General features: G+C 46.9%; 1 protein-coding gene across 1 annotated transcript in view; it reads right to left on the reverse strand.

The window, feature by feature from the left end:
* Positions 1-24,969, reverse strand: part of LOC146789243 (serum paraoxonase/arylesterase 2-like) — a 403,316-nt gene that overhangs the window by 115,075 nt on the left and 263,272 nt on the right. Inside the window, exon 5 of the mRNA XM_085630862.1 lies at positions 13,766-13,892. Within this exon, the coding sequence (XP_085486988.1) occupies positions 13,766-13,892 (127 nt within the window). The remainder of the gene's footprint in view (positions 1-13,765; positions 13,893-24,969) is intronic.

Here is a 24,969-nt window from a genome sequence, read left to right on the forward strand (position 1 = left end):
GCGTGTTTGTTTCCGTTGAAGTCTATATCAAAAGCACAATAGAAAACATTGGTTGGCAACACATTTAAAACAACTCCAATTACAAACCGCGTTGGGGAAGAAACAACACACCAAAGCAGGTCTCAAAGCAGAGCGTCTGGAAGAAATAAAAAAAGACCCCGAAAATAAACAGGAAAACACAAAGGTTTAATAACACTGGAAGTTAGGAGCTGCTTCGTGGGAGGATACAAATGCCAAGAAGGTTGGAGAAAAATTAAGAATCGGCCAGTCACAAGGAAGGCTTTTTGAAGGACAATTAAAAGAAGGAATGAAAATGCATGGGCGGGATGCAAGCCCACAGAAGAGATTTCAGCAGGTCTTGGAGAGACAGAGCATACGCTGTATATGCTTGACCTAAAAATGATGCGTCATAATTCTAGTCAACACTTGGTAATTATGGCTTTATAAAAAAGAGGCTATCATCTTCGTGCCCAAATGTGCTGGTGTATTGTTTATTCTTTTTAGAACAGTTTTATAAAAAAAAAGTATTTATAATTAAAAAGACCAGATCCAGACCAGTGGACGGGCCCTGTATTTTCCATCATCTCACAACAGAGCTCAACATGGATTTGCAAAGCCACCCCCACTGCTTGAGTTGTGGTATCATACCATGACACAAATCAACTCTCAGGCCTTTCTGCTGAGACTGACAACAAATATGCTGTGAATTTGCCCACTTGGCGGAGTTTGCTGAGATGGTGGATTAATGAAGATTAGCAGGTCACTTGATATCACTGTGACACCTTGATTATTCACATTTATTTTACGATTAATAACATTTTTTTCAATGTTATGCATAAAAGGTCAAATATATTTACAATAACTGTGATATATTGTGTCTATCTTGAGTTTTTATTTTTACAAACCATTGGAACCTGAAGTTTTCTAAAATAGGAAGAAAACGATTTTCCTGTGGTGCAAATCTAAAACCAATTTGCCTCTGAATATTGGACGAATAGTTGCTATCATCATTAGACGTTTCGATTTTCCATTTGCATTTGTGAGTAGCTCTTCGAGGCCACGTTTTTACCTTTCCATTCTGGGACATGCAGACTGCATTTTTATAAATTGACAATCAGGACTACAAGCAACAGAATGCATGGCAAAATCCTGGTGTGGGTGAACTAATCACATATGGAACAAAAGTTGATGATAGGCAACACACAGAATCAACAGGTTATGGTATACATAAAGCGAAATTCAGTCTTCAGATGTTGATTGCAAACCTTTTTAAGTCCAAGTCGAGGCGTGTGTTCGGATACGGCCTGTGTTTTGGTGCCAGACACAGGCTGTATCAGAACACAAGATTTAAAAAGTACTATTACTCATTACACTGGAGGGTTACAAATTGCCCCAAAGAATTATTTCTTTGCCGTTTAGGCAACTTACACCTTGACTTGGACTAAGGACATAAGGATGCTCGCCATTGGCATTAGGCCTCATTTATGGAATCTTTGTCCATCAACTGGACTTCACTCACTGCGGATATCAACATACTGATACATGATTCTGGCTACCTGATATTGCCCTGAAGAAGCCCTTGTGAAGGGTGAAACGCCTTGGCTGTTTTCCACATGTACAAAACGGACATTTGAAAAATAAAAGGATTTGCAATCAACATCTGAAGACTTAACTTTGCTTTATGTTTATCATAAGCTGATGATTCTGTGTTGCCTCTCATCAGCTTTTGTTCTAGAATTTATATGTGGTCATGTGGCAGCTGATCATTTGAGATGGACAATACGACCTTAGTTTACTTTCTGTGACTAGCCTAGGTGGTGCAGTTGTCTTTCACCCTGCTGCCTTTTTGCCTTTGTAGATACTAGACACATATGGACTTGAGAAACTTGGGAGCTCTGCAACCACAAAGAATGTGATACTGGTTTTCTAAACATCGGAAGAGTGAGTCCCTTCATTTATTCACATGCTCACTGCACGTCTTTGGGTTTGTGCACCCCCACTGAGCTATCACTAGGGATAACAGAAAAGAATCAAGTAAATTCTTCCAGAATGAAGTAGTATGAGATGAAAGACCATCCCTGCCATATGTTACTCTGGTGATGTGGAGTCATCTCATAAGTTTGAAAAAAGCCTCAAACCATTGAAATATATGCTGGTTAGATTTCAAGAATTCATGCTAGGTCATAACTGCAGCTAGTATCCTTTAAAAAATATGTACATTTTAGTCCTGCTTTAGAAGTTAGCTTACCAGGGAATTTCATAGGCTGAGCGCCTGATACCAATGAGATATTCGAAACCAATAAGCATTTTGGGACTTTTCTGTGACCGGTACATTCAGCCCCTTGATACACATGCAGGGTGACCGCAAGTCGTATACAATAAGTTAGTAATGACTTTGCCGCCATTAACACGTTGCTTAATGGGACTTGTAGTTGAGCTTTACACACTATTTGAATGTGACTACAAATACAAGAATGGAAAGTGTCGGCCACAAAGACTAAACTGGCTTAAAATATCACATGCATCTGCCCCATGCAGGTGCAATTTCAATAGGCAATGAACTCTTTTTGAGTGGCAGCTTTCAGCAGTGTTGATGCTTTATGAAATGAAGCATTTGTTTGATAATGCTGTGAGACCAACCTCTTGATAACATTCCTTGAATATTAATTTATATCTGACAATCGGCCCTGTGACATGTGGGTCAAATTTACCCTAGCGTGTTGTGCAATAACACTCCATCATACCCCAGTTCGTAGATTCATGGTTACATTTTTTGGTCTGGCGTTAGCCAAGACCTTTTGGCTTGTAACAAAAAATATAGGACAATATACTTCTTTAAAGCAGCTTTCTTCATCCGTTTGGTGTGCCATTCACATTTTATTTTGGCCCAATACAACATACCAGAAGGGACAGGGGGTCAGCTCACTTCAGCCCCTGGATAACTTCACTTTGAGAGACTATATTTTGCTCTTTCACAAGGAGCGCATCCACACACAAGCTACTTCCAATTTGTGCCTCTTTTTTTTTTTTTTTTTTTTTTTTAATATTGTCTTTGTGTTTAGAGGCTGATGTGACAGCAGGATGTTTTATACAAGATCTGAGTGCAGGTACATTCCACACTTTATCAGTTACTGTACCCTGCCAATAGAGTTGTAGATTCCTTCTGGGAAAGTCTTTTGTTTATCTGACTTTCTCAGGTAAACACAGGACACTCCAATGGAATCTCAGAATAACAAATTGCAATCCATTTGAAACTGTTTCATATTAAGGTAACAAAAGCTTCAATATTATACATGTGAATTCATAAACCGACAATTCTTTAGAACACTTTTATTCTGGACTCAATTTGACTAATGATATCTTAAACTTTATCCAGGAAAATAAAACTGCCTAATTGTGTTTTTATTCTTTCTTTCCTTTCTTCTCTTTCTTCCCTTCTGCCTTTGTTTCTTTCTCTCCTTTCTTGTATTCTTTCATTTCTCTTCCTTCAATTTTGTTTTATTTTCTTCCAGCCATTAAAAATCCAATGCAACCGATGTACAGTATTTGTCCGGTAAATGTGATTAATGTCCACAAAAATTCTGTTCAGAGCCCATAAAAAGCAGAAAATACGCCACACCCTTAAAATGATGGCAGATTCTATTTAATAGAAGATCTCTGTCCACACATATTACTATCCTTGTAGATGGTGCTTGCGACTGCCTGTGCTAATAATGAAATTCCTGCATTTATCAATAGGGAATATACAGCAGCGCTATCGCTTAAATATTGATCACCACGGACACTGGCAGGAAGAGAACAAGCCTTATATTTGCTTTAGTGATGTGTACATCTGGGGCCGGACTGGATAAACTGCCAGGTGCTGCTAATTGGCATTGTGGAGCTATTTAGCACAGTACTATGTATTGTTAATTTGTGTTCAATTGGGAGCAATGCTCCATGGTGCGGATTCGCCAAGTTTAAATGTGTAAAGCGGAATGCAAATATGAAAAGCACTGATTTTGATCATTATGTGGGTTAAGACTGTCAGCACATGAGCAAACTGTGCACAGTGAAATTGAGCATGGGCAAACTGCTGGTGGAAATTAGGCCTGGGCAAAAATTTCGTTCCGTTCGCGGAAATTGCGATAATTTGACATTTTTGCGTTCCGCGGAGAGCGCGAAAATGTCAAAAATTCCGGTTTCCGCAGCTTGGCGATAATTTGTTTCTTGCTCGCGCTGTAAAATGATACATTCTTGCGCGCGCGCGATCGCCTTACCTGAATCCCTGCGTTCGCCGACAAGTTTTCTTGATCCGGTCGCGTTCTCCATGAGATGTTGTATTGTTTTTAGCCATTTGCGCTGTCTCGCGACAGTTCGCGCCCGCAGTGACGTCATGCGTCGCGCGATCACGTCTTTCTTCTCGCGATCATGCACCGCGAGAACAACTCAAAACAAGATGGCCGCGCCCGCAAGCAACCACATGGGTAAGTTGGCGACCCGCAACCATGCAGAAAATCTCGCGAACATGCCGGAAAAAAACTTCCGCATCTTCGCGATATTTCTGCTTGTTTGCGATAATTTTAAACATTCTCGCGATAATTTGCGAAGGTTAATTCCGCAAATTCCGCCCACCCCTAGTGGAAATATGTTTGCGCTCTTTGACTCCTGGTGACATTTTAATATTGATTAAAAGAACGGGGAAAGTTTTTTATTTGCATAAAAGGTTCATTCCAATCTTCCTTGAGCGAACTTTAGCATTTCACATGCGCTGATTCTTTGGCAGCAGAACTAGGTGCATCAAACATCTCTGCGAGATTACAAAAGCAGCAGACAGACTCACGCAGGATAGCGATTATTTCCATAGACTTACGGGTGCACATACATTTATCAGAGGATGTGGCGTAACGGCTAGAGCGATCGACCTCGAAGCTGGGGGTTGGAGTCTCGGCAAGCACGCTCAACATCCTGTGAGTATGGGCAAATCACCTTATCTCCCCCACAAAACAAGCGCGCGCCAGGAGTGGATGCAGCCTCCCTCGTCTTGTTACACAAAACCACAGGCAGCACAGTAACAGATTCAAAATTTGGAAGTTTGAGGTTTGTGTAGTCTAGCTTTGCCCATGCGCAGTGGCCATTTTGGAATAGGATGGCAATTACATGTGACTATTTTTGGGTGGGTGTTCATGGTATTAATAAATGGTATGCCGCAAAGGGGTACAAACACAAGAAGCACCCAAGTGTGTTTTTCATGGACAGGAGCTGTGGTTGCAGTTTCTCAGCAAGGCGGAGCAGAAGTGTTACTGAGAGCGGTTTGTGTGGTGCCAGGTGGAGTGGCAGGCGCAGCAGGATCCTTGGTGGCTTCTGCGGGAGAGAGCGGTGCCCCAACCCCACAGACTCTACAGTGCAAAGCTTCCGCTGCCTGCTCTGTAGGAAAGAGGAGGGCTCAGTAGGTAGCGCAGGTAGTAGGTGGTGTGTGCGCTGCCACTGCAGAACTTCTGGAACTGGCTAGGTGCATCGCCTGCACTACCTCCGCAGTGCTGTCCTGCCTGTAACTGGGGAAGTGGGACTCTCGGCATGGATGGTGTCGGGGCTGCCCACCCTTCCCTGTCTGTGGTGCGGGCTACTGCGCTGCCCACTGTAAACTCACCCCAGAACCCTATAAAAAAAAGCTCCATTCACACACACACACGCACTGCGGGAGCCTATGTTACGCCACAGAGTCATTACCTCTGGCAAGTGGTCTGCTTGACAAACAAGTTTACCCCAAAAAGTGCAGCAAGCTGCTACTATCCCTACTGTGTCACGCCGCTGGTAAGAGATCCAATCCTGCTGGGCGTGGCTAAAAGGAGACAGGTTGGCAACAAGCAATGATTGCCATGCCTTCAGTGCAATCATTGCACTGCCTTTAGCATAATTTGTGACGTCAAACGACGCGCACAAATTAAAGCTGAAGACAGAGCTAGGACGAGGCTTCTGGAATCTTATCGATTCCAAGAAGCCTCGTAAGACGAGAGCAGCGCATTCGCTGCTTACGTCACACGAGACCTAAAAAGCAGGTGCTGACATGGGTCCCTATAGGACTCTCCATTTTTGCCCTCACTCTTGGTGAAAAAATAATCTTAACTATGCACCCTTCTCTGCCTTTGAAAGAACTATAACAAGTCCCTTTGAAGTTACATCAGTATCATCATTTTAGAACTGAAGCATTTTCAATAATATATACAACAAAGCCATAGCTGTTGCTTTTTTTACCTTATGCAACTAACAGCCATTGACAAAGCTAATAGTCTTGGCTATTTGTAGGTGTAATGTTACTTGTTGCAGTTTATATCTGAATGCAATGACAGAAGCAACAAAATAGCACTCAGGCGGGACGCTATGCTAAACAAAGACTTTTAGCTTAAGTATTTTTAACCCACGCCCTTGATTACACTGGACACGCGCCTTTGAAAGACTCCCCAGTTTTTTCATTCCACTTAAAGCCCTGCACGGGCCCATCTGTCTTCTGAACCCCATAGGTCACACATGAGTAAATTGTTGGAACTGAGATGGGTAGCTGAAAGATGTATGCAAACGGAAAACTACTGCAGGTTGCATACAAATGGAGTCCCTTATTTACTAAACCTCATTGCAGTGCTTGCGTGGTGCAGCGTGCGTCAAAAGACAGTGTCAGCCCACGTGGGCTGCGTGAAACTGCTCTTCATCATGAGACCACCCGCTCAACCCTCAGTAAATAAGGATCTTGAACTGAATCTTACCCAGAGCCCCCAGGAGCCTACACAATGCAGCAGCCCACATTTTGCTTGGACTTTGTTATGTTTGGTGGGCTGCCCCACCTTGCTGAGATCTGAGGGATGTGCCACTGTTGGAACACTCTCGGAGTAACAATGTTGTGGAGGCCAGAAAAGGGTGTGGCCATAAAATACGAACCAATAAATGGGACCTGGACCCACACCTCGTGGTTCAGTGACCGGAAGAGCATTCCCTGTGTGTCCATACTTTTTTCCAAATAGTGTCCCCACTCTACTGTGGCACTCTCCGTTACACCAACTGAACAACTAGCGACAAGGGTGGTCGAGCCCTGGTGCCTGCAAGCACTCATACTTGCATCTGATGGCGGTGGTCCCCGGCCCTGCGCTCTGTTCCTGCTCGAGGGCGCTGTTGTGTCTGCTGTGAGGGACAAGGTGGCCGAAGAGTGTTGCATGCTGCGCCATAGCTGGTGAGACTACCGGCGCTGCCTGCCTGCCTGCCTACTGCCCCACCAACTGGCGCCATAACACAGCGACCAGAGCTTTCTGCGGCCCGCTCCACCGGAACACCGGCACTGCGTGTGAAATATGCATCGCTCCTGAGGCGTGAAGGCTGGCCCTGCCCAGCAACGTGCTGCCGTGCCATTTCTACTTCAGCGCAGACAATCAGCGGCCGCTACACCCAGCAGACGGGTGAGTCTAAAGCTTTTCCCCCCACCTAGACCCACAAATATATACACGGACCGCGAACACCAAAACAAATAAAACTAGCAGGAGCAGTAATTACCGCGAAGGGCAGACGCTGGTCAATCTGCGATCTGTGGGCTTGTACACCCGCTCATGCAAGAGGCCCCCCTCCCCAGGTCAACAAGCGCTTGCCATGACGCATTTGATCTGCTTTCTCGTCTGCTAAAAGGTTTCTTGTCTTTATGGGGCCATGTGTTTGACCCCATAAAGATAAGAAACCTTTTTTCGACGAACGCAAAGCAGACGAGGCCGTCCAAATGGGACGGCCAAAAAAGCCAAGCGAATACGTCACAAGGAGCTCTTTTCCAATGGCTGGCCACTGTTTAGCATAAATGGTGACGCCAGCCAATGGAAAAGAGGTGCGGGGCTTAATGCCCTTTACTAAAAAATCCCCATATCATTAAATCTCGCCAGCGAGACTGCGCATGCGCGCAGCCTACGCAAGGCGAGACCTAAAAAAGGATTGCCATAAGGCTGGTCGAGGCCAGACCTATTGGCTTTGCCAATGCTTTTTAATTATGGAGCTTTAAGTGCCAGCATGTAAACTAGCAGAAGGAGTAAGAGTGAGGAGGAGTATAGAGTAGGCAGTCTGGCAGGCCCCGCTCCCATTTGAAACCAGTACAACGTTCTCTCGGTTTGTTATTTAAAATACTGCTTAGGGAACGTTAGTATATATTGTCTGTGGTGGTATTGGCATGCATAATCTAATGGGTATGGTTGACTTGTCTAGATTACAGTGCAATCTGTGTGTCCAACTGAGTCTTCATGCATAGCTGCAAATTTTTTGTTGTGCATTTGACATATATGCCATAACATGTGCCACTAGTCTAGTCTAATTTTTCTTGTAAACCGCTTTAATGCAATCCGTCAAATACGTGGTTTATATAACTGCAAAAAAGGCGTTTGCATCACTAACGCCTAACACTTCTTTAAACTTAGTTTCACTGTACAAATTGCTTGACAAAGCAGGCAGGCTATTCATTACAAATGAGCCACGAAGCGTTTCAGTTTGCATGCAACAGGAAAACAAAGCACTGGCCTTTTAAATCTTTGTGTGGTCTAAAGCCCTATAGCATTTCAGAGAAGAAGGTTTTTAGTTCCTGTCTTAATGTGAATAGCCTATCTGTAGGCCATTCACATGAAGACTGGCCCTGTACAAGAAAACAGGGAGATAATCACAGTGCGAGCAGTGGATAGGGACTAATTACGTTAAATACATCTGTTTTTGGTCCATGTGCTACAGAAAGCAACAAAAGTGGCACTTGGCCTCTGCTGGCAAACTAGGAGGCAGCTGTAGTGTCCTGCGGGACATGTTCAAGTGTCCCACAGGAAACTGTACTCCCAGCCACTCCCCTGAGGGCTGGACACACTGCACCCACACACCCATCCATCACGGGTGTCACGGGTGACGTGGCCCCGATAATAAAAAGGCCCGGGTGCACGTGCTCGTGGCCAGTTACTACACTGTCTCGCCTGGTGTCTGTGTCTACCATTCACGTAATGTGGGTCAGAGGCCCAACACCACATTGGCGACGAGGCGGGTAGCTGCCCCGCATGCCTGCTGCTCTGCTTCCTTGTTCCTCGTGGGGAGGGGAAATAAGCCCGGCAAGCGGCACCCCCGGCGAGCGGTCTACAGCCACCCGTGACTGCCGAGGAGACTGAGCTCCTCATGTCACCCGGTCACGGCCTCCTTGGCCTGGGAGGATCAGTGTTGCCTGCATGGTGGCTCAATGATACGTGCCAGGACGAAGATCGAGGCCGTGCTAGAGAAAGAAGGACACCCAGCACCTGCATCGGCATCACAGGAATAGTCCCGACAGCGCCGACAAACCGCCGCCGCTGCAGCCGTGATGCCAGCCAGCCAACCCGACAGCGTAAGGTCAGTGGCCCAAGAGGCATAACAGAGGCTTGCCGCCACTAGCGTTGTGCGGGAAGCGCCCGAGGCCCTGACCCTTGGGGTACCCCGCCCATGCCCTGAAGTGCCCGCAGGCCATCCCACCCGCCATTATTACACCGACACCCATAAGGAAAAGGGACGTGACGCGATGTGACTACTCCTGGCGCCGCCAGCAGCAGTCTGAGACAAGAGCCAGTCATGCCATCGGAGGACGTGGAGAGGCTGTACAGCCTGTGTGCCCCACTACCCCGCTCTCAAAACCTGCATCCCAGCCGCCATGATCACGCAACCAATGGTGCACCAACCGGCACTCACCTATGAGCCATCACCAGCAGCTGGTCAGAGACGACGGGGCGTCACGGCCTGGTGAGGTGGGACCGTGCCGATTCGTGGCTACCCTGTTGCTGCACAGAGAGGTGGGTGTGACGCCTGGAGCGGACACCTACAGCGTTGTGGCCTAGGAAAGAGAGGAGCCTGTGCCCAGCCGCGCCGGCCGAGCGAGACCTTGTCTCCACACCATGCCCTTTGAAATCCCGGGAAACGGCCAAAGTACTGGCAACGCCACCTGGCCGTCAGGAGCAACGGTGCATCTGCTCCTGAAGGACTAACAAGCACCGGCAACGGGTGGGTTGACCCCTTCACCACGCACACATCCCCAGAGTCCTGCCACTCCAGCAACACTGCTCCAATCAGTGTCGCCCCCCGCAAGAGCCCACAATTCTAGGGGAAGAAATAAAACTGTCCTACCTTCTCCGTGAACTTCCGGGATGCTCACACCGTAAAAAGTTTACGGGCACCAGCCTACACAATTGCCCTGAGACAGCATGTGAAACGCTGCCAGGCTGAACACTGAAGTGCTACACTGCCACCCAGTGGCTGTATAGCCACATCGCCTCCACACCAGAAACCTCTGCATACGGCAGCACAGTCCAGGACGAGGTTTGAAAAGAGGAGTCAGCCGCAACTATACAAAAATTGAAGGGGATGCGGTCCCATCAAAAAGTACCAGAGACAGCCATAAAGGCCCACAACGCCACCTAGCACCTGTCCACTGCACCGCATGTCTGCCAGGGCCCAGGAGATAAGCACGTGGCTTGCACTGAAAGGGCATAGGGAAGTGCTTCCACCACCCAATTAATCAAGGTACCTCCTCCCAGGCAACAAGCACTGAAAATGACCCGCCTGGTACTGAGACTGTCACTGCTGAATCAGGAGGGTAGCGGAGAATAACCTGAGCCCCCTGATGTCCACCTGCTGCTACTGCAGCACCAAAGAAGTAGGAAGCACACCGCAGAAGCCAGCATTTCTCTAGAAGCCCTTGGTATCGGGAAGGCTGTTGTGTACACTCTGAAATCACCCCACAACACCACCCAGCGGCTACATGGCCACACCGTCTCCTAAGAGACAAGGCAGAGACGGAGAAAAAGACGCAGAAAGGCCCGTCCGAACTGACACTAGTAGCACATGTAAGAGGGCCCCGGCACCCACAATCCTGCTATACCATTGCTCCTCTGAGGAGGTTTTCAATTGCACGAGACCACCGCAGTGCGAATATGAGGTGCCTCCACAGTCCTTACACTGCAGCGGCAGCTACACCTACTGATTGGTAGTCTGCACCAACAGTAAAGGAACTCTCAGGCACGGCCCTATAGCGCCATTGCAAATCTCTCCATGCCCAAACAGCTGCGCATGGGCTGTGTGACCCACCAGGAACGAAAGCGCCTGAAGTGCCCAGCATAACAAGGTACACACGCAGGAGTGGCCTCAGCATTTCTACGTCCCAGGACTCGGCAAGGGGAATAGAAGAGCACTGCCTGCCACTTTTGCAAAGCATGGGGAGACTGACAAACCCCGCAAGAAGCCGCCAGAACCTCAAAGCTAAATTCAGGCAGCAACGCCAAAGACACCCACCATCAGCAAAAGTGGAAGACCAGACAGACAGCAACGTCTCAAGGTAACCATCCCCACTACATGCACAAGAAAGACCGGTGCAGAGCACGCACCACACACGACTGCCCAAAGCCACCGCCAGTGAAGAGGTCACATCACCCGCCCCTTCTGGTGAACAGGCACAACCGCCAACCACACCACAGGCACACCAGTGCCAGAAAGGAGCGCCAAAGGCGAAGACGGAGCACACATAGTCCGAAGCGAGCAGAAGACCACACCAGTGAATCCGACAGCACGGGCAGGCGCCCGAGAGATAGAGACCTCTCCACAAAGAAGCACTGCTGAACGCAGGTAGGAGAGCACCCATGTCTCCACCGCCACAGCGAAGCTCCGCAGTGGGCCAAAAGCAACACAGTGTTCTCCTCAACACTGTCTCAAGATGGAGTCACCGGTGACCCACGACAGGCAAGAGAGGAGTCGCACCCGCAGCAGCCCGAAAGCAACACAGTGTCCTCCTCAACACTGCCTCAAGATGGAGTCGGCGGTGACCCACGACAGGCAAGAGAGGAGTCGCACACACCATGTGGCAGGCCGCCACAGCAACAGGTGCGCCAACGCCAGCGACACGCGACTCGACGTCACGTCGCCCAGCAAGCAAGGAGCACGCCAGACCGAAGGCAGAAGCCGGCGCCATGACCGCGCCGCCTCGAGGTCCAAGCGCAATGCCCTCGAAGAAAGAAGAGTGACAGCCCTGTCACCCTGAAAACCGGATAAACACAGGTGGGCTGAACAGACCAGCAGAGGGAGAAGACCGAGGACTCACAGCAAGCCAAGAGCACACCCTGACACACCAGACAGCCACCAAGGCGGACCGATGTCCCTGGAGACAGCTCCACAGGTGAACCGAACATAAGCCCCAGCAAGCGCAAACCACGTCTCATCCCCACGCTTCTCCAGGCGACCGCCCATCCCCAAACGTCGGCAGTCTAAGTCAAGTGGCATCCCTGCTCCTGTCCGCAGATGCCACGGGTGAAGATCAGCCCTGAGTGTCCTTCCTCACACCGCCTCAAGATGGAGTCGGCAGTGGCCCCAAGCCAGGCAAGAGAGGATCCACACACTCTACGTGTTAAGCTGCCACAGACACTCAACATCAGCAAGGTGGAGGCACGTAGCTGCCAAGGTCCATCCTGACATCCAAACTCTCCCAGCAAGTCACCACCACCTGTCATTCCGACTCACCACATGGCTGGCAACCATCAACACGCCAGCCATCAGCACATGCGTCAAGCACCACTCCCCGAGTACTGATGGACTGGAGTCCAAAACGGTTGCCACACAAGCTGACTAAAAGAAATCAGAAGCCACCTGTGAACCTGGCCTACACCGGAACCGCGGCAGCGAGTGCAAGTCTTGACCAAGACTCATCCACCCATGAGGGTTGTGCGTGCGACCAAGTAACGGCTCCTCGGCGGTCCTGCAGCTGCTCCCGGACCGCACACAAGCAGCGGCCCCAGCGCAGCCTCCCTACAGTCCCGCAGAAACCCGGATGACGGGCCTCCCCAGGCGGGAGAGCGAGGAGAGACATTGCCCCACCGACAGGTTACCGGTCACAGCCAAGTGGTTCAACAGGGACAGTCGGTCCAGCAACACCTCTGTGAACTCTCACTTGAGACTCTATCCATGGTCACGACGCAGCCCACTAAAAGGAACGGTTAGGACTCACCACAGACCATCACCGACGTCAGAAAAATGGAAGCCGTGCAAGACAGCAAGACAGGTCATCGCCAGTGAACTGACGGTATGCAGAGGACGTCTCCACACCAGCGGTCGTGTCCTGAACCCCTCAGGTTAAACTACGGGTGCCCACCGAGAAGGTCCTGCTGCAAGCCAAGTCACCAGCTCCTGTCTGACGTCATCCTGCCACCTGACTCAGAAGACTGATGGACCCTGTGGTATTTAGAGAACTGTTTGTTTTGTCCCCACAGGTTGGACTAACGTTTTGTTTGTTCTTCAATAAAGTTGGGGGGGAATGTAGTGTCCTGCGGGACACGTTCTAGTGTCCCACAGGAAGCTGTACTCCCAGCCACTCCCCTGAGGGCTGGACACACTGCACCCACACACCCATTCATCACGGGTGTCACGAGTGACGTGGCCCCGCTAATAAAAAGGCCCGGGAGCACGTGCTCGTGGCCAGTTACTACACTGTCTCGCCTGGTTTCTGTGTCTACCATTCACGTAATGTGGGCCGGAGGCCCAACACCACAGCAGCAATGGGATGGCTACAAGCCCTTTACTGTAAATAATAGTGTCTCGGAAGCAAGAGCGCATGCGCTGTAGAAGGCTTGACTTAAAAATAAAAAAAATGAGTAGCGTTGTGTACCACGTCACTGCATAACTCTAAGAAGCATAGCAGTTGTAGGGGCCGAAAAGCCATTGGGCCCCAAATAATTGTTGGACAATTGCCATTAAATCGCAATAATAGCTTGCTCCCTTTGCATACCTGTGCAGAAGTTCATGTTGTATCGTTCTGAGGTGTAAAAGAGCATTTTCCTCTTCTTGAAATTTAAATAGTTCCACTGTGGTAATAGAGTGTGGGTGATTCACTACAAATAAATAGACTGTATCATCTGGAAGACAAAAAGCAGATTAAAAGTGCCACAGTTAACAAAAACTATTAAAGAAGCGCAACACTCATTTGAAGAGCTCCACATAGAGAAAAACACGTATCAGGAGTTATAATGAAGCAACATGTAAAGAAATGTTCATACTTGAATAATTACAATGATGGCAAAACGCTGCATAAAAGCTGAATGTGAAAATTATTACAGCATTAACAAGTACAATTACCATAAAGCATTGTCATTAAAGTATACATGCGACTATTAATCCAAGGACTTGAAGCAAATATGATGGTGCAGATTAACTGAAAACGCTTATTTCTACTAGATGCACAATTCGATGGGAGACCAGAAAGGGAGAGGTTCTATTAAAAGTAAGAGACACATTTGATTTTGGTTTCCAAGGCTGGTTTGAGAACAGTGCCACCATTATGTGTGATAAATCAAAATGTATTTATCAGTGGTGGCTGATGACATTTGAAAGTGGTGAGGTGTTAACGTTGGGCATGACTCTTTTTATAGTGAGAGATTTGACCAATTTCAATGGACAAACCGGGGTCCAGGGTGATACCCTCTCCCCTGAAAGAAATGAAAAAAAGATTGCCCATTTTAAAGCAAATGAATGTATTGATAAAGCAAGGCTTATTAAGCAGTGAGAATGTGTAGTCTTGAAATATTAAAACTGCCCCATATCTTCCTGCATTCATATGTTCAGCAGTTATTGTAATGTGTAAATTGTACAGCATGACAACTTTAGCCCTTTAAAATGCATGCTTGCCCAGTGTCTTGCATTGCATGAAGCATTAACTTTGGACAAATATGCTTTAACCAGACTTCGAGAAGCACCCACAGACGCTGGTTGTAACAAGTCATTCATTGTTTGCAAGTCAATCTATGTTTTTGGCATCAGGGTTAACTTAGGGGCATGAAGACAGGGTCAGTTTTAATGCCATACATTACAGTACTTGCCACTGTAAGTACATGTTCCACCGTAAGCACATATCTCTCGCTTTGGGCTAGACTCAGATATTTGGATCCATTTTGCAAGGGAACAAGAGTGAACCCTGCTCCTTATTTGGATCCATTTCGCAGAGGAGCAAATGCCGAAGCTCCACTTCTAAAGGAGGGAGCAATGTGCAGTGAGGGCATGGAGTGTCACAGTGGGGGAGGTTAGCGTGATGAGGAGTCTCAGCCAGAGCCGGACTGGGAACCAAAACCGGCCCTGACAAAGTGCTCAGCCCCCCCCCCCCCCCCCCCCCAGGAGGTTGGGGGTGCGTCCGATCTCTTTGCCAGGGCTGGTTTACGGCCAATTTTGCTATGCTGCAAAAACGGCCCTGTAACAAAAACAGCCCCCAGGGGCCCAAAATCGGCCCCCACCTGTGCGGCCCACCGGGGGTTTGCCCGGCGCCCGCTACGGCCAGTCCTGCCCTGGTCTCACCACTATATACATTACACAGCATTAGCTTGCAAACACTTACCATTACCGAGAACAAGGCACCGGATCAGACGTGCTTGCATCCACTCACACGTACGAGGAAAGGGTGGGCTCTACGTCTTTGAATGACAAACATCTGAAATAACGCAGGGATGAAATTTCCGACACCCGAAACCGTGATGCTGATTAGGTCACTGGTCTACAGAGCTCATACAACCAGAGACCAAAATGGCAAAGAAGGGCTTTAAAACCAAAAGCCCTGCGTCATGCATCACCGTTAAAGTTGGTTTATTGCCCGGCTTCCATCTCCTGCTTCAGAGCGAGGCGGGGCAGCAGCCTGAAACAGACAGCCCAGCCCAGACCTAAATACATCAATTTATTTAGAGATATGATCGCATCTCTAAATAAATCTATCTATTGAATATGCGTTTATTTAAAGGTGTAGGAATTTCAGAGGGACGCAGCCCCTGAGCCCTAAAAGAGAAACCACCCCTGGTAGTTATACAACATAAAAGTAGTCTGTCCAATTCTCTGAAGAGTTCCCCAGGAAATGTGTCTAAAAAGTCAACCATTTGGTCAACATGTTTTCTTCACCCTGAACACAACCAATGTTATCATCCACCTCTATGTGACACACGTTAACAATACCCACCACCAAATATTACATTGGTGACACTCAAATAACATGTTTACCATTTCTTATATTTTGTACCATTAACTATTTAAGTAAACCACTGGGATCACCTACTGACCTTAACGCTTTCGCCTTGGCATCTAAGTGATTATCAACAATTAAATTCAAATTACACACCAAAAGAGAGAGAGCAAGTTGTTATAAATGGGGCCTTTAGTTGGCAGAGGTATGCATCCTGTCCAAGTAGGGACCACCACTCTAGTCAGGGTAAGCCAGATATACACTAAAAGATAACCTGTGCTCACCCTCTGGTAGATTCGCAGAGAGCAGTCAGGCTTATCTAAAGAAGACATGTGTAAAGTATTTCTGCAACACAGACAGTAACACAAAGAAAATACCACAAAAAGACTTTGCACAGGTTTAGAAAAGTAGATTATGATTTTATAAATCATTCAAGACCAAAACGACAAAAATCCAATTAGTAGAAGTTGAGTTATGAATTTTTAAAGAATAAAAATAGTTCTAGCACTTAGAAGCGATAAGCGCCAATCGGGGTTATCTGATCGCGCTGAACTGGGGTAAAGTCAACAGTGCAAGCCAACCGCGATGAAGCGCAGGCCAGGGACAAGAGCCACCCAGGCCTGGTGTACACTGTACCTTGATTCTGGTCACAAGCAGCCAGATGCAGGGTGCAGATGAGCGATGTGTCAATGTTCGGCCTCCAGTCAAGGTGAGGCATTGACTTTCTTCACACAGTGGTGGCGATGTGTCGGGTCCATTCAGCAAAGTGCTCGTTCCAAGTGTGGCGTTTCCAAAGCGGATGCGCTGGCCTAATCCACGCTGGAAGGGCGATGTGTCCATCTTCTCCATGCAGTGGCGGCAATTTGTTTGTCACGATAGTTCCGGACCCGATGTGGCAGTTATAAGTGAGATGCACTGGGTTCTGCTCCTCAAACAGCATTGATGCACCGGTGCTGCTACACTTAGACTGGAGATGCATCAATTTCTCTGGTGCAAGTATCAGGATCCACTTCCAGTGAACCAGGCACAGGAGCAGGGGTTGAGACTTTGATATCCCAGAGCCTGAAGCAACAGGGCGCAAGCCAACAAGCCCTTAGAGATCATTTCAGTTGCAAGGCAGAGCCCAGCTCGCCTCAGCAGGGTCAGAGAGCAGCAGGCAGCAGTGCGGCACAGCAGAAAAGCAACCCTTCCAAGTCAGCTGTCCAGCAAGTCGCAGCACAGCAGTTCTTTTGAAAGAGTCCAGTTGTAGGTCCAGAAATGTCTTATTTGATGAAGTCAGAGAAGCAATACTTGTACTCAAATGTGCCACTGAGGTGTAAAATACAAAATAGAGGGGCCTACTCTATTTCAATAATTTACTAATTTTCTTTCAATCAATAGCTCTGGTTTGTCAAGGGAAAAGAGGAGAGAATGGGGGATACATGGTAGCCCAGTTAATCAATTCCTATGTTTCACTGAATAAAAGGATGGAAAAGCAGCTTAAGAAGTAGGCATTTTTGAGTGGACACCGTGAGTTTAAGGTTCCCAAAGATACCAATCCTGTTGTCGGGGACTTAAATGCAAATATTTCCCATAATCCAGCAAAAGGTGAGTTCCAAAGCTCTTTGGACGTGATCGGGGAGAGGGAGACAATTGGTTACGTTGCTTGATAGTTTGAATCTGACAATTGATAATGGCAGATGTGCAGGGGATCAGCCTGCTCAACATACTCTTGACAATGGTAGGGTGTCTATATTAATAGATTATGTAATTATTTTTACAAAAAGTTTTTGTATAGTTATGGATTTAAAGGTAGGTGACCTAGTAGCTAGTGATCATAGGCCCCTAATTCTAACATTGCGCAGAGATGCACAGTTAAGAGATCTTGGGCAAAATAGTGCACCAATTCATTGTATGAATGAGGCTAGATTGTTATGGCCCAGTGAACTGAAATTCTATACTCAAAGTAGGTTGGAGGGTTCATTGAAAGATCAGTCCATCATGTCATCTCAGCTTATTGCACAAGAGTATGAGAATTTAAACACTTTGATAGGCAATATGGCATCAATAGAATTAACGAGGGGTGGGGGCAGGAAGATTGTATCTGGTTCTGCTAAAGTCAAGGCCAAGACTGCATTAAATAATAATGTTATGGAGGTCTTTAAGAGAGGTGGGATAATAGGGATTATTTGATTAAATGCCATAGGAGAACCTATAGTAAAGAATTTAGAATAACTTGGGATGAAAGGGAGAGCACATGGACAAAAGCAATTGTCTCATTGCGATCGGGTAGAACAAAAGAGTTCTGGAAGATAGTAAATAGTGTGTTGGGGGTGGCCAAAGATATTGTTGCCATTCCTATTTCGGAGGAAAATTGTGTGACATATATCAGAACTGCATCAATTTAAAAAGGCGACTGGGGGTGGATTGGGGAGTAGATGGGTTGAGACTCTGGCATGGAGCTCAGGCGCCTAATGGTATTTCCTCTGATATCATGAAACTTAATCCAAGCCTGTAGCTCAATTTCTGGTTCCAGTATTTGGTGCAATAATCAGTGGACAGTAGATACCAAATACCTGGAAAGGTAGTATCAGGGCTTCATAGTATAAAAAGAGGAAGCAGAAACTTCCATCAACCTATCGGTTGATTAAAATACTGAATATTCCCAGTAAGGTCTCAGCGAAACATCTCATAGGGTTGTTAGAAGAGTGGGTTAATGATGCTAATATTCTCCCTAAGGTTCAAATGGGTTTCTGTAATGGCTATTCAACAACGTATGTTTGTGTAATATTAAATCTATTAGCTGAAAAGTATGCCCTTAAGAAGAAACAACACTTATATGCATCATACATTGATCTGTCAACAGTATTTGACACTATTAATAGGCCTCTACTGTGGGAGAAGATGAGGATGTGGGAGTGTCCCCCGGTACCATTAAAGCTGATTATCCAGTTACATGAAGGCTCATGGACCAAGGTCGAGCTAGGAGTAAACTGAGCTGTCAAGAAAAATAGATACCCCCAATGGATTGAGACAGGGCGCATGAAGGCCCCACTCCTGTTCTCCATGTACACTGCCGACGCATTGGTTGGAATAAAACAGGTTTGTTCTTTTCCACCCAAATTAGGTAATCAGTCCATTTCAGTATTGTTTTTTGCAGATGATACGGTGTTGCCGGACCTTACACAGGTTGGCCCCAGAGGCAATTAGATGCTTTAGCAGAATATTGTAAGGCCAATGATTTGAAAATAAATGTGGCAAAAACTAAAGTGATGGTCTTTTCAAAAGAAGTGATTCAGAATGAGAGGTTGAAGTGGTGTTTAAGTGGTGGTCCAGTAGAGATGGTAAAGGAATATCATTATTTTGGTCTCCTTTTTAGATATAACCTTAATTTTACACCTCATATTGACCATCAGGAGGCTCGTGCTAAGCCTATTGCAGTTGCTTTATATAGGATGTACTTAGCATTGGGTCTTAAGTCCATTGAAGTCTTCAGAGAGACCTATAATGCTAAAATTGTTAGTCAGTTACTATATGGATGTGAGGAGGGTTCAGGTCATGGAAATGAATATTTGGAAAAAATGGCTTGGCCTACCGAAAGGTTCTGTAAATACTGCCCGGAGGCTAGAGCTGGGCCTTACAAGTGTAATATATCAATATACATAGTGTCTCCTCAATTATTTGTTTAGTCTTCTTAAGGTTTAAGTGGGTTGAGGCAAACAATAAAATCTTCTTTGTTGAATCAGCAGGCAGAGCAACTGGCCATTAATCTCTTCAACATCAAGGTTTCCCTGGATGTCCCAGTAGGGGTAGAGCTTCAAAAAATATCTAGAGCACAGCAGGTCCAAATATTTAAAACCATGTTGAAAGAATGCTCTAGGAGGAGTGATATAGAGGGTGTGTGCAATAGAGATAATCTGTCTCACCTACAAGAGTCAAATTATGCGGGGCATATTATTCAGCCTTACCTGTGGGACATAAAAAGTGGATGTATCAGAAGATGGGCCCTGAAGACTAGATTGGGGCAGGTCCCAGTCTTTATAATATAGAAGTGGCCTAGACAGGCAAGGTAAGAAAGAGGAAAGTGCTCCATTTGCTGAAAAGCATCACTATCCTTTTAGCACTACCTTATCATTTGATCATGTTTTGATAATGGCAGAAGAACATTTTTACTGCCGGTTTTTAGGTGATACAGGTTCGTCGTACAAGTGATTTGTTGGTAGGAATTTTAAATGTGATAAAATAACATTGTACTATGCGGTAGGGAAATTTCTGTCTATAGTTTATGAATGGGCAATTAAGCAGAGGCCTATTTCATTAGAAGGATAGTACAGGATCTTCAAGGACCACTCATGTATTTGAATCGAACTCATGTCGGAATATATATATCGATCCTTTGGGTCTCTTTTGCAATAATAGCATTTTTTGCACAAATATACTGATAAGCTGTATGACCATAGTTCACTTGGTATAAAAGAAATTGTATTTTTTTGCATAATTATTGTCTCTTTATACAAATATATCTACATGCTGTATCGTTAGAGGTGCATTTTGTATAAATGGAATGGTATCTCTCAGTTGCTCTTTTTAAATAATAGTATTATTGTATACTGTAATTTTTGTTTTTATTCTGTATTACGGCAATGATGTGCTGTATAAGATCAATGCCATGTTTTTTGATTAATTGGAGTTATATTTAAAGTACTAATGTGTATTTTTGACCTGCATGTATATGAAATGTCTGTGTTGTTTTATTGGCACGATACCAAACTGTTACTATCAAAATCTGCCATTGAAGTAGGAGTGACTTCAAAGAAGGGTATTTGAAGTGCACAAGCATCCTTTCTTCCTCAGCCCTGGCTCCAGGCTATCTGTGGTGAGTAATCAGATCTTAGTGTGGGGTCAGGCTGCTAGCTTTCTAAAAGTACAAAAAGAAGAATTGATAGACGAAATGCTAAACAAGGCCAAGCACTTGCCTACAGTCAGATATCTGGTTCTAAAGCCACCATTCTTTTGCTCACCACACCATTCCAGTTTGGACCCAGATATATGCAAAACAGTCTTGACCCTGCTCCCAATGGGAACAGTCCAGCCCAAACCTACAGGCCAAGTCCTCCCTTGACCGCAAAAAAGCATCATAGGACCAGTTTCGAGGTATCACCCCTCATCATCCAGGATAGTATGAATCCAGTACCATGGCAAGCACAGGATCCAAGTCTGAGCATACCCATCCCACTTGGGATGAAACATGTAAAAAGAACAATTAATGCATGTTTTTGCTCAACAAGCCATTCCAGTTTGGACCCAGCCATCAATCAATCAGGGGTTTGTAGAGCATGGCTACTCAACAGTGAGGGTCTCAATGTGCTGGGGGAGGGCTGCTGATCTGTTTGGGTGTGGAGGTTCAGTCGAAGAGCCAGGTCTTGAGGTCCTTCCTGAACTGTGTCAACGACACAGATTGCCTGAGGTGGACGGGCAGAATGTTCCAGGTCTTGGCTGCTAGGTAGGAGAAAGATCTTCCTCCCATTCTGGTCTTGAGGATCCGTGAGTCGGAGACCAGGGAAAGTCGGGCAGAGCCGAGTTGTCTGGCGGGTAAGTGGAAGGCAAGGCCGTGGTTCAGATTCTCTGGTCCTACATTGTGGAGAGCTTTGTAGGCATTTGAGAGAGCTTTAAAGTGATTTCCTTTTTGATAGGGATCCAGTGGAGTTGTTAGAGGTGCTGTGTCATGTGGCGGGGAATGTTGATGAGCAGTCTGGCTGTGGTGTTTTGGACGCTCTGTAGTTTCCTGAGTGGTTTCTGGGTGACACAGGCATAGAGTACATTGCCGTGGTACAGTCTACTGGTGATGTGTGTGGATGACCGTCTTTCTGAATTCTGTGGGTAGCCATCTGAAAGTCTTTCATAGCAGGTGGAATATGTGGAAACAGGATGAAGATACTGCATTGATTTGGCAGTTCACTGAGACCGAGGAGTCCAGTATGATGCCAAGGCTGCATGCATTGTCCGTAAGGATGGGAGGGGTCCCTAGTGCGGCGGACCACCAGGAGTTGTCTCAGGCTGAAGGGGTGTGTCCCAAGATGAGCACTTCCGTTTTGTCAGTGTGGAGCTCAAGGCAGCTGTCTTGCATCTAGGGAGAGACTGCCTTCATTTCATTGTGAATGTTGACTCCTGGTGGTTGTGGGTTCATTGGTGAAGGAGCCGATTAGCTGGGTGTCATCGGTTTAGGAGACGATGTTGAGTCGGTGGTTTCTGATGATTGCTGCGAGGGGAGCTATGAATATGTTGAAGAGGGTGGGACTCGGGAAGGAGCCCTGGGGCACTCCACAGCTGATCTATGTAGGTTCTGATAGGAACGGGGTAACCTGACTCGCTGTGTTTGGCCGGTCAGGAAGGAGTGGATCCAGTCCTGTGCCTAGTCGCAGATGCCGGCGTTGTGGAGTCTTGTGATTAGGGTGCAGTGTGAGACAGTGTTGACAGCTGCCAAGAGGTCCAACAGGACGAGGGCTGCGGTTTCTCCCTGGTCAAGGGGAAAGCTGATGTAGTTGGTGGCAGCAAGGAGTGCAGTCTCCGTGCTGTGGCTGTTTTGGAAGCCCGATGGGGCGATGTCCAGGATGTGGTACTCTTTGATGAACTCAGAGTTCTCGATGACCTTGGCTGAGAGGGGGAGAAGGGTTATGGGTCTGAAGTTCTTGAGGTCTGTCGAGTTGGTGGACGATTTCATCAACAGGGAGTTGATTTTGGCATGTTTCCAGTCGTCTGGATAGGTGTCGGTTTCGATGGATCAGTTAATGGTGCAGCGAAGCTGGGGGGCGATTGAGGCGGTGGCTCTGTGAAAGATGTGGCACAGGTAAGGATCCCATGGGGCTCCCGAGTGGATGCTCTGTATGGTCTGGAGTGTTGCCTGTGGTCAGCAGAGTCCAGTTGAACATGATCTGTTGAGGTGTGGCGTGGTTGCGTGTGTGGTGGGGAGCGTAGTGTCGGGGCCATATGCCAATCAGTCTTGACCATGCTCCTCATGGGAACAGTCCAGCCCGAATCACCAGGCCAGGTTCTCCTTGGACCGGAAACAAGAATCCTAGGTCTGGTTTTGAAGTATCACCCCTCATCAGCCAGGATAGTCTGAATCCAGTGGCATGGTGAGCACATTACCCACTACTGGGAATACCCCTAGTAGAGCCAGAGATATTGAATTTCAAAGGTTTTTAAAAAAAAAAATAGCCCTAAAATATGTAAAGCGCCAACTGAGGATATTTGATTGAGCTGCACATGGACAAATTCACCAGTTCAGGCCCACTGCGTTGTAGTGCGGGCCGGCTACAGTGAACCCATTAGGCCCGTTGAACAGAGTACTTCAAATCCTGGTTTAAGGAGCATTGCGAGGAAGTGCAAAGATGCGTTGCGCAGCCAAAGCGATATGTTGGTTCCGAGATGCAGCAAGGCTGCGGTGTGAGGGCCTGTGTTATTGGCCAAGATCCCATCAACGGGGCTTGCAATGCTAAGTACGTGCCAGAGCTCAAAGCGTACTGACTTCTAAGACCAGTACTCTCGGGAGCAGAATGTTGAGTATTGCCCAATTCTCCCTATATGCCTTCTCACGAACCCCCAGTTGCACAGGAGGTCGGTGAACCCTGCCGGGGGAAGAGGTAGAGGACAGAGAAGAGGCTGCCTGGCTTGTCTTCGTTCTCCACTCTCTCACTTCTTCTTTCTTCCTCTTGTCTGCAATTCGCTTTTCTCTCCACTCTCTCTTAGTGGGTGAACTGGAAAACAAATGATATCATTAATACCTCCTAAAATCTCCCTCCTTGACACTCTCTGAACTGTTGCTAAACTCTGGCTTCCTTACCCTCTAAGCCTCAGGCGTTAGCTCCTCTTCTTAGGTTTAATTGATAACAAATTACATGAAGTGAAGCTTTTATCAACTATTCCTTATTTGCAGCCATTCTATACTCTACAGGGTAGAAGACTTGTATTGGGGTAAGTATTTCACTAGACTACTGTAACTCACTCTTTTTAAGCGTAAACCTAGCAATACTCTTATGCATACTATATTTTTTTCTCCAACAGGAGAATACTTGCGGTTTGATGTCTCTGCTGGAAAACGCTGTCTCCAGGGAATCAGCCGAACCCGCTGTGAGAAGAAATCCACCTCAGAACTGCTCGGGACTCTGGTAAGTATGTGGGCTATTAAGTGAATATTTAATATTCATTGAAAACTGCTTCACTAACTAACCAACGAGGAAACAAAACGGACCTCTAACCTACACCTAAGACTGGCAAAAACGTTAAGACTAAACCTGACTGACTACGGATGCGCACAAGGTGTTTCCTCATCAAAAGCGTCAGTAAAGTGCGTGGCTTGGAACGCTGACGCTGCACCTCACACCTGGTTCTGTTCTTGAGCTCGTGACCAGACGCGAGAGAATAGACTAGCGATTGCACCGGCATGCCTCCATCTTAGGCGTGCCCGTCCAATTGCTCGGCATTTAGTTATAATAACCTGAGTTCTCTAGTAGGTTGATACGGAGCTCGGGAATTGTTTGACTGGTGTTTCAAATATGCAGGGCAGCACATGCGTTCTTGCAACCCGAGCCCTGACAGTCCGACATCGAGCACGCGGCGCACAGTTGGGGTGATGCAGCGGTTCTGTAGAGTTATGCTGCATAGTCTGTCATCATCATCAAGGCTGCTGTCAACGAGAGGTACAAGGGCTTAAGACATGGATCCATTGTGCAGTGGCAATTTCAAAGACAACGCAGGCTACGGCAGAGATGCAAGTCTTTGTGGAAGATCCAATCCGTGCAGCACCAGAGATGCATTGGTTCTGCTCGGGGTTGTGCCTCGCAGCAAGGAGATGCGCCAGTTCCCCTGGATCCACAGAGGCTGGAAAAGCACCATAGGCCCACTTCCAAGGGTCCAAGACTGTGGTGGCACCACTTGGCAGGACAGACTCACAGATGGCAGAGTCCAGGTGCAGATGCCAGGTTGTTGGAAGCCAGTTATGTCCCTTAGGCTTCAGA

The sequence above is a fragment of the Triturus cristatus genome, chromosome 10, assembly GCF_964204655.1.
Source record: "Triturus cristatus chromosome 10, aTriCri1.1, whole genome shotgun sequence".
NCBI lineage: Eukaryota > Metazoa > Chordata > Amphibia > Caudata > Salamandridae > Triturus > Triturus cristatus.